The 13,438-nt window shown below is 42.5% G+C and overlaps 1 protein-coding gene across 1 annotated transcript in view; it reads right to left on the reverse strand.

The window, feature by feature from the left end:
- The window catches only part of ppp3r1a (protein phosphatase 3, regulatory subunit B, alpha a), a 37,395-nt gene that overhangs the window by 4,870 nt on the left and 19,087 nt on the right, over window positions 1-13,438 (reverse strand). Inside the window, exons 3-5 of the mRNA XM_084375666.1 lie at window positions 3,527-3,703; window positions 1,629-1,688; window positions 506-690 (exon numbers count right to left, since the gene is read on the reverse strand). Of these exons, the coding sequence (XP_084231792.1) occupies window positions 506-690; window positions 1,629-1,688; window positions 3,527-3,703 (422 nt within the window). The remainder of the gene's footprint in view (window positions 1-505; window positions 691-1,628; window positions 1,689-3,526; window positions 3,704-13,438) is intronic.

The following is a 13,438-nucleotide window of genomic DNA, read 5'->3' on the forward strand; positions in this document are numbered from 1 at the left end:
ACATTAATACAGTAGAGTCACTGCCTGTTTGCCATGCAGCCTGAAACCTCATCTTTTCCGTGCTCGCCCTTCTCACATGATTATCCCAGGATTTTGAGAATTACGTCAAGGCATTACGCACTTCTGACTATTGCTTTCTCATTATGAATACAAGCTCATTTCACACATTGCAAATGTCGTTAGATAAGCTTCAGCTGAAAGGCATCCATGTAAAATGAATCTCTTATTTGTTGCTCGGTCCTGTGCTCCTGTAGTATAACACATCCAAAGTGCTAGCTCAGTAGTTTTAGTGTCCCATCATATGCTGCAAGAACTCAGCAGCCGATGTTTATAGCCCCTGACACCATATTTCAAAAGGAAGCGTGAAACTGAAACCCTGTGTTGTCGAGCCAAAGAAAAAATCTGTTGAGTTTTTTTGCCCCTTTGACATTTGCTTTCACCACAACAGCCCGCATCAGCAGAAATGTCACCGCGCCCAAAATACCCCAGGAGGGCTCGGACTTACTGCACAGAACTCTTCGAAGGATATCCTGCCGTCTCCGTCCTTGTCTGCGTTGATTATGGTCTTGTCCACGATCTGCTGGAGCTGCGTGTCCTTCAGGTTGTTGCCTACCATCATCTTCAGCACCTGGAAGAGCTCGCCGTTGGAGATGTAGCCGTCCTTGTCCATGTCGTAGATCCTGAAAGCAACTGTGTTGCAGGGTGTGGTAGGAGGAGGGGAGGAACAGAAGCAGGGGGAGACAGGAGTGTCGATCAGTTACACAGCAGCGGCTACAGAGCACCAAATGCTACCAGAGTTTGTCTTGGATGGCAACTGGTAACATTTGAAAGACTCAGTTAAGTCTTTCACCTTTACATGTTCCTTAATGTTGTCCCTGCTAGGACTGAGGAATATATCAGCGTTATATTGTTATCGTGATATACTATATGTAGGTACAACTAATGTTGTAATTTGCTGATGTTACCAGAATGTTCTACTTGTTTTAATACCTGCCTTTACCCACTTAGTCATTAAATCTACATTACTGGTGATTATTTATCAATAATGTCCAGGCCTTCCCGACATCACAAGACTGATCACACACGAAAGGCGTAGCGCGACGAAACATTGAAAAAGACAAGATGAAGATATAGAATGTGTTTTATTTTTGCAACCCACACTTTGTGCTCCTGGGTAGATTTCAAAATATCAGAATATATATTAGGTATTGCGATATAGCCTAACAAAATTGCAATATTATTTCAAGGCCATGTGAACCAGCCCTACTGTTGAGCAGGCCAGAACAATAAGCCCTTATCACACAGGCTCTTGTTTGGTTTCCAGTTAGCTCCGTTTTTCTCCCGGTCTCTTTGTTTTTCAGGAGAAAAAAAAAAAAAAAAATCAGACTGGGTTAGAAAAATAATAATTTCTGATAAGAGATGTTTTTGCTTTTCTAGCCCTTAGCAGTTGAGCCAAAAACTGAATTTTATACACCACTCAACAATTAGAGATATTTCCCCAGTGGCTGTTTATAGCTGCGGCAGTGGGGGCAAGGTGAGATAAACAGAGCAGGGGAGACACAGGGGACAGAACAAGCCAACACGTTTTGGGAATTAGAGACCGACCACTTGTGGTTTGTTTTACTTACATCGAAGCTTCTGTTCCTTGTCCCCCTTGACGCTGAACTGTGAGACTCCCTCGATGAACTCTGGGGGAGGAGAGAACAACAATCAGTGCTGTGGGATTTACAGCTAATGTAACCTGTGAATATGTTCTTTATGAGGGGTGTTATCATTGACAGAGCTGATTAATCTAATCAACAAGTGGCACAAAACATAAACTGAAAGTCAATCCACAGCTATGGAAGAATATGGCAATTTATTATCACTCATTTCCACAACTTTTTCAGTTCTTATTCAATGCTAGGATATTGTTAAGTTAATATTTTATTGATATCTAAGACTTCGGATATATGGAAATGCATTTTACAACATGGAAAGCTTGTTGTAACATGTATCTTGAAGGGTTAGGTTTAGTCCTCCGTCATGTATTCTGGTCAGAAAGTAGATTTTCTTCACCACTCAAAGTACAGAGTACATGTGCGTCAACATGGTCCTCTGCTAGTCATCATCTCTATTACAGTAAATGAGATTCAGATCCCGCTAAATGCTAATGGACCTTGCTACAGCTGGAAAACATAAGCCCCTACAGTACAGACATTAATACAGTATTAACCCTTAACCCTTATGTTCGCTTATGCCGCCGTCTAACCTAAAGGACGTGCAGTATTTGCAAAGGTATTAATGGTGGATTACGTTCTTGTACTGGCCGTTCCTACTACTTTTGTTCCGGTGGTTGTTTAGCAGATGTATCATGATGCTTTCCTGCTGCTGACCAACATGGTTTTGCTGCATATTTTCCTAGCTGCTGCTTCTCTTTGGGGGGTTTCTGTTGACTCCAGGTCTCTTATAGAAGTTATTTCTCGTTTAGTGGCTCTAGGGGTGAACATGATTGTCATCTTGCACACAGTCCAGTTCAGATTTCACAAAAGACTTTTCTCTGTGGTACCGGCTGATATTTACAGTAAGTAATATATAAGTCATTATCACATTTATTCAGCACACTTCAATTATGACCTGTATTTATGCATTTAATTACATTTACTGTTTGTAAACTGTTTGTTTTTCTCTCTTCGACCCTGTTGTTATAGCTCCTACAGTTTGTTCAGTCTCTTTTCTCATTTGTCTTGTTTGCTTGTTTAAGTCTAGTTCCCCCCTTGTACTGTGCTGTGTCATACTGTATGTGTATATTGCTCACTTGCATTGCACTACAAATAAGTAAGTAAATAAATAAATAAATAAATAACTTGAATGATAAACTTTTAAAGTTTACTGGTGGAACAACTGGAACAACTTCCAAGGTGCATGAAGAGAGGAAAAAGTCTGAGGAGGAGTTGTTTTTATAGTAAGTGTCAAGTTTCGACCTCCTTAGATAGTTTTGATAAACAAATATTTGTAGTTTCTTGAGCTCCCGTTTCACAGACATGATGTTCTCACTCTAGTCAATTTTAAGCTCATGTTAATGGCGCCGCTGTATCTGATACGACTGTTCTGTTTTGGGATGTGCTAGCTTGCTGTATGCTTGCAAGGAGTGGCAAGATTAGAGCCCAGACACCAAATATCAACTCGGTACACTCTGGATTTAAAAAGTAAATCCATTCCACGTGTGTTGGCTGGCTGAATGTTACACTGTAGTTATATATTAACGCCCAAAAAGATGAGTTATAATCACTATTTTAGTCGGATAACTGAATAAATAAACTGTGAAAGTAGCAATCTGGAGTTCAAAACAGTGAATTTAAAGTAAGGCGATTTCGAGAAAAGCCCTGCTGAATTATGATAAAGCTGTGACCAAATTTGGCAGAGGGCCAGCTTGTACTCATACGATATCATCAGAGTTGTGTTATCTTTTAACAGTTCACACACTAACAAAGCTGTAAACTGAATAACTGGTTAGTTCCTCCCATCAGCAGAGTTTATAGCATACCTTTAAAGTCCACCTCTCCGTTCCCGTCCGTGTCGAATATGTCGATAACCCTCTGCACCAACGGGTTCTGTTGGAGCTCCGGCAGCGACATGAACTCTTCCACGCTGAGCGAGCCAGAGTTATCTAGGTCGAGTTTCTTAAACCTCTTGCCTAGCCTCTTAATCTCATCAGCATCAACTGGACAAAGACAAAAAGAAAAAAAGAGAGAGGGAGAAGATCTGGATGAGATTCACAATTGCTTTGTAAACATTAAGATGATGTTGTAATCCATCTCATAAGTCATCAAAACTGTAAGAACACAAATCATAAAGTAGGCATGGATCACATGCATGGTGCCCTGACAGCCTCCTAAACTAAGAGCAGCCATAAAGGAAAGTCATCCTAGGACAAGAAGAAAAAAATGGACAAGCTAAAAGTTAAGGAGACGGTGCATTGTCCATCTGCAACAACGTTCTCCGAATAAGAACCACATATACTACGCAGGCAGATATTCATGCAGAATATAAATACCTTTTTACAAACACCTGCACGAACAGTCGTCATAAATTTTAGTAGCCATCACCACTCGCAACTAGGTCAAGGACACCACTTCCGGCCTGCACAGACCCACAATAACCACAATGCATTTTGTTCGGCTTCTCCCCACAGAGACCTGAAATAGGTGCCGATTGCTAGATTGCAAACTTTGCATGAAACCAACCCTGGTACTGCTCTGACAATACTGCTCTAAAACGAACATGGGGGAAAAAAAGAAAAAGGTAGGAAAAGGGGAGATAAAAGACAGACAGAGCGCCAAATGCATAGATATAACTTTCTGAAAACTTACATACTTTGTTGTCTACTGGTGCTTTTTTAGCAGAAGGTGTCCGGATCTTTACTTCCCCTGCCATCTGAAGCAGCCCTAACTCCCTGACTGGTACACTGAACAATAGCAAGGAGTAATCCAGAAGCAATAACAAAGCCAGTTGTTAATTACTATATAAGCTCATTCACACACAGTCACGTGATCCCATCGGCCAACCACAAACTACTACTTCGCCCGCTTTAATCTGGGGTCCTAAATGGCAGGGGCTATCTATTAATCTTAACACCTTGCTCACAGAGAGAAGGAGGAGTGACAGATTTATGAGACAAAGGATTCAGGTCTGATCAGGTTTACTGACCTCGATGACGACAGGTAAACAACGGGAAAAGCAGACTTCAAAGTTAACTTATGAGAATGTTATAGTCGAGTCAGGATGTAAGCTGTATTTTAAATTCACCTCAAATCAGATTTATTTTACAACAAACCTGAATCTTTCCTCTTTTTATTATATGATGCAGAGAGAGAGAGAGGGAGAGAGAGAGAGATGGGTGTGGGCTGTGTTTTGGGTTTCAACGCTCTGACATGCTGTGCTACATCAGCTTGATGACTAATCAGAGTGCGAGTGTGGTGGAGGAGTAGGGGAGGAATGAGAGAGCGAGAAAGTTTGGATGGACGGCAGCAGACGCTCACAGTACAGAGCGGTGTAACCTTTGCAGTCTGCTGAACTCTGCATCAACGCTGCTGCACATTTATTGTCCTTGGCGCACTCTTCAAAACAGTTATGATGTAATGTTCCTCTACTGTCTCTAAAGCCCAATAGTAAAAGCCCACAGAAAGTCACTTGATAACAAAGTGAGTTTTATTTGCTCAAGGTGCCATTAAATCACTGAAGGACATCGAGTGCAAAAAATCAAACGGTGACGATATTATATGCAGTAAACGCCTGAACTTAGCACTCATTTCAAGCAGCCGCAAGCAAACAATGGAGGAGGAGGACAGAGATCATGTCGGTTCACTGATGTGATATGACGTGATATAAGTCAGTGTTGAATTAACCTGCAATTATGTCAATAATTGATTGATAGTTTAAGGCAAAAGTGGCAAAATTCACTTGTTCCAGCGTCTTCAATGTGAATATTTGCTGAATTTCTTACTTCACATTTAATATATTTGAACTGCCGGTCGCTGTTAGTGGAGTGGAGAGAGGGCGCTGAGACGAGGCACTCGAGAACGTCCTTGGCTAAGAAACCCACAATCCAGCAGCGTTAAACAACTTTAACAAATCGTCCACAGGCTTGTAAAGGAAAGTGAGAGAGGCGGGGAATGTCTCATTTTTCATGTCACGTTACAATCTGCTCACATATGTCCAATAAAAAAAGATTAATACCAGTGAATTGCTACAAATGGTTACACAGAGCCCCTTTAACTTGAAAGAAAAGAGAAAACCAAGACATTAAAAAGGACTATTACCATTTAAAGATCTTATTTTCCCTCCTGTATGACTGATGGTTTGAGTAAGAACTTCCTTGATGATAATGCTCTTATTCATCTTCAGCATTAACATCAGTCACTGGTAAATTGTAACTGTGTACTGTGTAAGCACCTGGTTAATTGAATTGGTGATACAAAAACCACTGCAGCCTTTCAATCAATGAGCTTAAGCTAATAAGCTTCTTGTCCTGTACTTCAGTAGGAAACACAGTCATTCAGCACACAGTGAATGTTTGTTATACTGTGTAGACTGGGTCAGTGGTTTACTGCTTTGTTTTCATGTTCCTGACAACACCTGATACATGATGAATCTGCACGAGTACAGAAAATCCGATATGTGCCACAGGGTTTCTGTCTCATCTAGGTGTGAGTTATCAGAGCGGAGCACACGGCGGTCCTCTGACACAAAACACTTCCTTATCAGCAGCCTCCTGTTTCCTGTTCACAGCTCATGACACCAGCTTAGCTCATGGTGGTTTAGCCTCTGCGTGGGGGAATCAATGCTACAGATAATCACCGTACTGGGTTTAGTGTCCCCTTTTAAATCAAAGCCATACTTATTAAATCAAGGAAACCCTTTGGCACAACTGGACTGGTTTAAGTTATAAATGTTTTTTGTGATTTCTTCTTCTTCCTGACACATTTCCTGTAGATATCACACAGACCAACTGAGAAAACAGCTCTTCCTTTTGGTTCCCCAATGACTTTATGGTTAAAAAGCACTAATCAACAAATATCCAGGTGCTTTTTTCAGGGTTGCCTAATGAGGAGAAAATGGGTCGCTCTGGTACTCGAGTATGAAGAGTTCAACTTCAACATCCCGGACTGCAAGATCACCAGTTCAAATCCCGGCTGTTGGTAAGGCAGTGTGAGGCTATTTCTGCATTTATAGCAATGTGCATTTCAGCATTCACACACTGCATTTTTCCAGCAGGAAATGCATTTTCTAGTTATTAGTTGCAGCTCTAAAAATATGAATACACTCATCATTCTGTAAACTCCCTCAAGGAGAACTCCCCTCCAAACAGCGCACGTAAAGCTTAATCTTTCAAACAGGCTCTCTGTCACAGTTTAGCTTCCTTTTGTTGCTACACAGGCAGGTCAGTGGGATAAGCTGAAAAATTGCTCTGACATTTACAACGCGGAGCAAACTTCGGTGCAGTCGCTGAGCGGGGAACATCTGAACACCGTGGCCAGATCTCTTCCTGCTGTCTGGAGCTGCCAAGTGAGTAGGTACATGTATTATTCATGGTAGCAAGGACAACAGCTTTCTCACAGTCTGAGTCCCCTTCCCGGTCTCGAACCAACAAGTCCCGAGTCTGCCAGCATCACACACAGACGTGGCTCTAGGTTGAGCCAAATAAAACTTGTGATGAAGACTTCATGAGTTAATTTAACTGAATTATACAGCATATGGCTTATACTGGAACCTGTTATGGTGAAGAGGCGGAGATTACTAAATCATACCATAGCTGGAGGTTTATGGCGCCCGATAACAACCAATAAACTAATGACGTTCTCTGATTTAACATATTAAATCAGAGAACGTTATCTCAAGCTCTTATGCAAACTCTTTCCAGTGAGTGCCATTAAAAAAAAGCTTAAATTCCTAGATAACCAGCTTTACAAGAAGTGACTGCCATCCTCCTTTACTGCAGCCAAAATCTCAAAATCTGGTGTGATGGCAGGTACAGAGAACTGTCCATCAAATGAACCACTTGTGAGTGTTGGTTTGCTTACAAGAGAAAGAAGACAACAAAATGAAAAACTGGAACAAAATGTCACTGTATTGACAAGACAGGTGATAAAAACGTGCTCGGCTCAAATGCTCAAAAAGAGCAACCAGCTAGTTGACGCATCTTTTCTCCCTCAAATATTCCCAAACTGCTGATTCACTCCAGACAGGGAAGTAAATAACCTAATCGTCATTTTCATGGCAGTAGCACCGTTTGAATGTTTAGGGCAGACAAGGTGAAACAGACATGACGTTACAAGGCATATCTTAAGGATCATGATATGAATCCTTGTTTTCATTTTGCTCGATGACGCTGGATTGTTCATAATTGAAGTGATCGATGGATAGTTAAACAGCAGTAGCTTCCTCCCCGACCACCTCTTGCAGACAGATGTGTTTTTTACCCCAGCAACAGGCCGTAACCTGCATGTTTGCAGCAGGTACAGCTGCAATCATGTGGGCGATATTGGAAACTGACATTAAAATGCAAACCTCTGTCCCTTGTCGCTAGTTAGAATATGGATGAAGGTAAAGTAGAGCTGCAGGTTTGACACGATGGAGTTTATATACAGTAAACTCTTGAGTGATGATTGAGCAGAAACATTTTTTACACTTCACAGTCAGAGAAATGGATTCGGTTTTCAACTATGTGCCTTTCATAACTTTTATTTGGCATTTAAAAAAATAACATAGCGGAATAATGAAAACAAGGATGCGTTTCTCGTCTAATGGATCATTCAAGGTAAAACTATACGAAAAGAAATGCATTTCTGAGAGCGCTGCTCAATCATAGAGGCTCCTCACACTGCTATGCTAATGAGCGGCTCTGAGGGAGACCCAATGTAACTGTGAGATGATTATGATAATCTCATATACTCCACCGCAGAGCACAATACACACACACACACAAACACACTTTCATAAGCACTGCATGCACCCTCAACTGTGTTACTAGGCAACTGGAACCTGTTAGCCCCCCAAAGTAACCCACACACACACACACACACACAGACACACACACACAAAAGAAGGAGGAACATTCAAACAATTGTTCACAAAGTGTATGCATGACAACACATGCATATGTATGTTATCAGCTCTTGAGCAAAGACAGGAGGCTTACACTATGTCTGACACACATAAAAGCAGCAATTAAGAAAGACAAAATACTGCAAATGGTTCTTCTTCTGGTCCATGGTCCACAGCTAATTGTTCCATCGAGTCCATCACAAATATCAATACAAAAGCTGCACTATCATTATTCTGCTCGATACTTCGTTTGCGATGTGATTTTTGCATCACAGAGAAAAAAGGTGATGATGTGACATTTGTTGGAGTCTTTACCAAACATAGATGTTTTCATAAATGTACAAGATGTTACCTCTGCCACTAGGGGGCTCTCTTTTCGAAACAAAACAAAGGACATTTGCCAAGTGGTGTGGAGGGCCGGGCCGGGGCGGAGCGGGGGAAGAGCTGCCAGCTCTGGAGGAGAGAGTCGGGTGCAGAGCCAGACCTTCTGGAGAAATAATGCTTAGAGTCGCATCGGCTTCTGCTCTGACCCGGAGGAGGAGAGATAATTACTTTTTTAACCTTTGGGATTAAAAAGTGGATTTATCTTCACTCCTGTTTATCAACCTGACTGCAGCAGCAATCCGCAGAGGTGACCTGCACTGGAGGGTGTTTACGTACTGTTGTGTTTACTGCCAACTGAAGCTAGAGGGGAAATCAACATTACTTCATGATTGTAACATTACAGAGAGGAGAGGGGCGAAGAGGAGGGAGAACTGGAGCCACTGGTGTGTGCCGTTTGCTTACTAACGTTAGCGCAAGGCTGATCTACAGTAAACTAATCTGGGTGAATAAACACTGCATGAGTGACCCGAATTACAACAAATTATCACTTCGCTTGTGGTGAATACACCATCACTGCTGATGAAAGTCTATCTGACATGACTCAGGCACAAATGTCCATAGAAGAGGTAAAGTTTTATTCGTGTTTAGTTTGGTCTTGTTTGCTGATATCCCTACCCTGGAAGTAGCAATAGGTAACCAAAGGAAACGGACTGTTACTTTGAGTTAACATGGATTTCCCTCAGTTTGAACATTGTCGGAAACATTTAGGATAATGTGAGCACACAACCAAACAACATATACAACAAAAGGTCTAGTCGTTTCAATTCCAACATATCTATAAATCTAGAGAACAAGATTTGTAGGCCAGGACATCTCTGCAGCACTACAGTACTTCACTATAATGCTGTTTTGTCACACATTTTGCCTTCATCCAAAAATTGCAGTTTCTGTAATTTGGATATTACACTTGGCCAAACTGTGATCAACACCAATATTTTCGTAAAACCCTTGCTGCAAGCTGTCAACAACCTCATTTGTATGGGCAGCTACTCTGACTGCACGCTAAACGTTCTGCTTCACCCTGCAACATTACTGTTGCCACAGTTTGACATGTCAGTTAGCTCGAGCTAACCATTACACGGCAGCACAGCTGCGTGAACAGAAAATCTGCTAAGTGCAACTGTCTTCTCCTCCCCATTTTTGTTTAATTATAAAACACAATGTTCCCAAATGCCATTAATGAATTTGTCCTCTTAAGCATGCTCAGCCCTCAAACGGTTCACCCTGCCTGCACATTAACAGAGACATGTGACTGCATTAACACGGCCAGCCCTGAACTGAGACGAGCAGGGGAGGGAGTGATGCACAGAGGGAAATTCAGTCGGCATGTTACTGATAATTACAGCCTAGACCCGGCTGTATATAGCTCCCCAAACACACAAGATAAGGTGCGAGGGTGGGTAAACATGAGAAGGTTACATGCACAGCTCAGTAATTACACAAGGTTGACACATGACACTGCGCCAATTAGCATAATGGGGTTGTACTGAGCCAACGAGGGTGGAGTGTCGTCGAGGGAACGTACTGGATGAGTGACTGATACACGCAGATACAAGCTGATAATAAAAAAAAAACACACTTCTCTAATCTGTGGCCCAACAGATAATTGGGTCTGCAACCTAACGTTAGTGAAAGTTTAGTTATTAATGAGCTATAACAGCATCAAACACGCATTTTAGATGAAGTGAAAGTATACACTTTGAAATAATATAATTAAAAAAGTAGTGTTAGTGTTTTCATTAGGTAGCCACAGAACAGACTGTGGTTACCCCCGAATCTGGAAAACAGGTCATTTCTGTTACTAAAAAAAGAGGCACACACACACACACACACTTACAGATACTTACACACACACATAAACACACACACACATCCCTTCTCTCTCGCTCTATCCCTCAGTCTTATCTCATGTAGGCCACTAATAAGACGAGGCCATACAGCCGCGTGTGTGTAGTACAGAGGACAGCTCCAGCCAACTCGGTGCATTAGGCTGATTGCTGTGGGTGCTCTGATAATGTACGGCTCGCCTGCACAGACCAAACTGAGGACGAAGCAGGGAGGCGCGCTGATGGTGTATATATTTATAGTCGTGCCGTCATCAGAAAACCCCCGACTCACCCCTCCAGCAGAGCCTCTGGCTCCCGCCCTCAGGGAAACCCCTAGCAACAAGGAACTCCAGCGAGTGGCCCGCCGTTTATTTTGGGCGGCTGCAGACAGGCCTGCGATGGTTTCAGGCTTGTCGCTGTGTTTCTCTGTGAGAGTGTGATAGTGGTGGGTTTTGCGTCTGTGTGTGGGGTGAAGAGAGTGATGGAGCAGAGTGGGTGTGTGTGAGCACTTTAGCAGAGTGTCTACAGATGTGTGTGTGCATGTGTGTGTATGTGTGCATGTGTGTGTATGTGTGGAGGTGTGTGGTTTGTGTGTCTCATTATGCACACTCCCACAAGTAGGCCATTAAATTTTGCCTGATCTAAGCTCAGCTAAGCCAGCAGGGGTGAGACACTGCATTGATAAGAAGATAGAGGGTGAGGCCTCTTCCATAGAACAAGAGCCTTCCCGTCACGGTCCATCTTATCAAGGTGATCTGAGATACAAACTTCTCCTCGATCTTACGGGCGTCAGACAGAGTTAAGACTTGTCTGACAGCAGGCACAGGTGAGTGGGTGTGAGACCTTTTAGGATCACGTCTCATTGAGGGCGGTAAGGTTGAGGTGTGGCGCAGTGAATCTATCTGACCAGCAGGCCAGAGCTAATTTCTTCACAGCCAATGCCTGCCTGTCTAAGCACTTGATGAGCTGAACAGCTGCTCTGTCAGTGGAGGGTGAGAGAGGGAGACACAGGGAGAAAGCCAGAGAGAGAGATCAAGAGAGAGAAAATCAAAGAAAATCTAGAAAACAGGAGGACAAAAAGAGTGTTTGATAGAAGAAAGCATAGTAGCAACTGTGAATATTTTACAAAATTAAACCCTAATCTCTGCCTGTAATTATGCATTAATTCAATATTCATCTTCACTAATTCCTCCTAAGTTTGTCTAGTGACAGATTTTTAAAAATATTTTTAGAAAATGTCTGTCGCCTTCTACTCTAGTTTTTGCATTTCTAAAAAGTACTGGGTTTTAATCCCTGTATGTTATATTAACGAGGAAAAAAGAAAGCTAGACAGAGGACACCCAGCAGCAGACAGCAGCGAATAAGGACAGACAGCTAGAGGGTGAGAGAAACAGACTGGCATAGAAATAAAGAGACTCTGTAAATATCCCAGACTGAATGTGGAGTCCTTGATGGGTTCAGTTCAGGGTCATGCATCATCCAAACCCACCTCCCCTCGCCATGGTGGCATAACCCCATGGCAAGAATGCCTGGAAGGCCTGGCAGGCCAAGGTCCTGTCCCTAAAGATGTTACAGTAGTACAATCTAAGTATGGACAGACCACAGTGTGTCTCTGCGCTCTCTAACGAGGAGTGTCATTTTGCTTCTGTTTATATGCGTCTGGGTTGGGGTACTTTGCAACACAAGGACACAGGTTATCTTAAAATGAGACGTTGAAGCTGGGGTTGTTAAGCTTGTAGAAACCAGCAAGAGCAAGCTGAATTTTGAAAGTGTTTCAGATACATTCCTCCAAAATGAGTGTGCACTGCCTGACTACACTGACACAGACTTCCCCGAAGCTCTTGCTTGCCAGCAGAAACATATGTGATAGCAGCTAGTTCGCTTTGTTCAAGAAGCTCTCTTAGCTTTTTTTAGTCTAATAAATACATTAATAAACAAGTCGACATAGCCTTTGTTCTATAGCTCAGGGGCTGTGTGCTTTGTGCCAGTGAGTGTACTGTGAGCGCAGCACATTGTTATCATCGCTAAACTACCTCATGTCTCTCTTACATGTAAGAAAACACCAAACATATGAACTTAAATAATGAACATGGCTATTGCGGCACTTTCTTTGCCGTTCTCGTGCTACTAGCTCGCTTCTAGCTTGAGCAAAATATCCGCCTAGCCTTGTGAAAGACTCCAGTCATGTGCAATGAGTATATGGCCAGAGTGAAGGCAGGCAGGTATGTAAGTAGACAGACTGGTAGTCTATCTAATATTTCCATACAGGCCGAATGAGACGATCGGCTTATTCGAGGCCTGCAGCATCCACAGACCTTAAAATTAAAATGAACAACACCTCTTGAAGAGCAGCATCTCTGATGTTAAAACAACCATTCACATGTGACTCTGAGATATGATGAGGTCAATCTAAACAGCAACATAGTCCCTGAAGTACACTACGGGAGGACCTGTCGCCGTCTCAGTGCTCATTAACCACAAGCAGCACTGGAGCCATTTTAGCCTGGTTCGTGATAACCTCACAGTGAAGAACGTGCAATTTGCACGTAAGCGAGCAGTGAGAAATCTGCATCTCTGGGGACTGTTCAACAACACAAGGCTGTGTATCATCAGGTAGGGAAGGTGAAGGAGGCAGACAAAGA

This window comes from Pagrus pagrus (assembly GCF_965226575.1).
Source record: "Pagrus pagrus genome assembly, chromosome: 15".
Lineage (NCBI taxonomy): Eukaryota > Metazoa > Chordata > Actinopteri > Spariformes > Sparidae > Pagrus > Pagrus pagrus.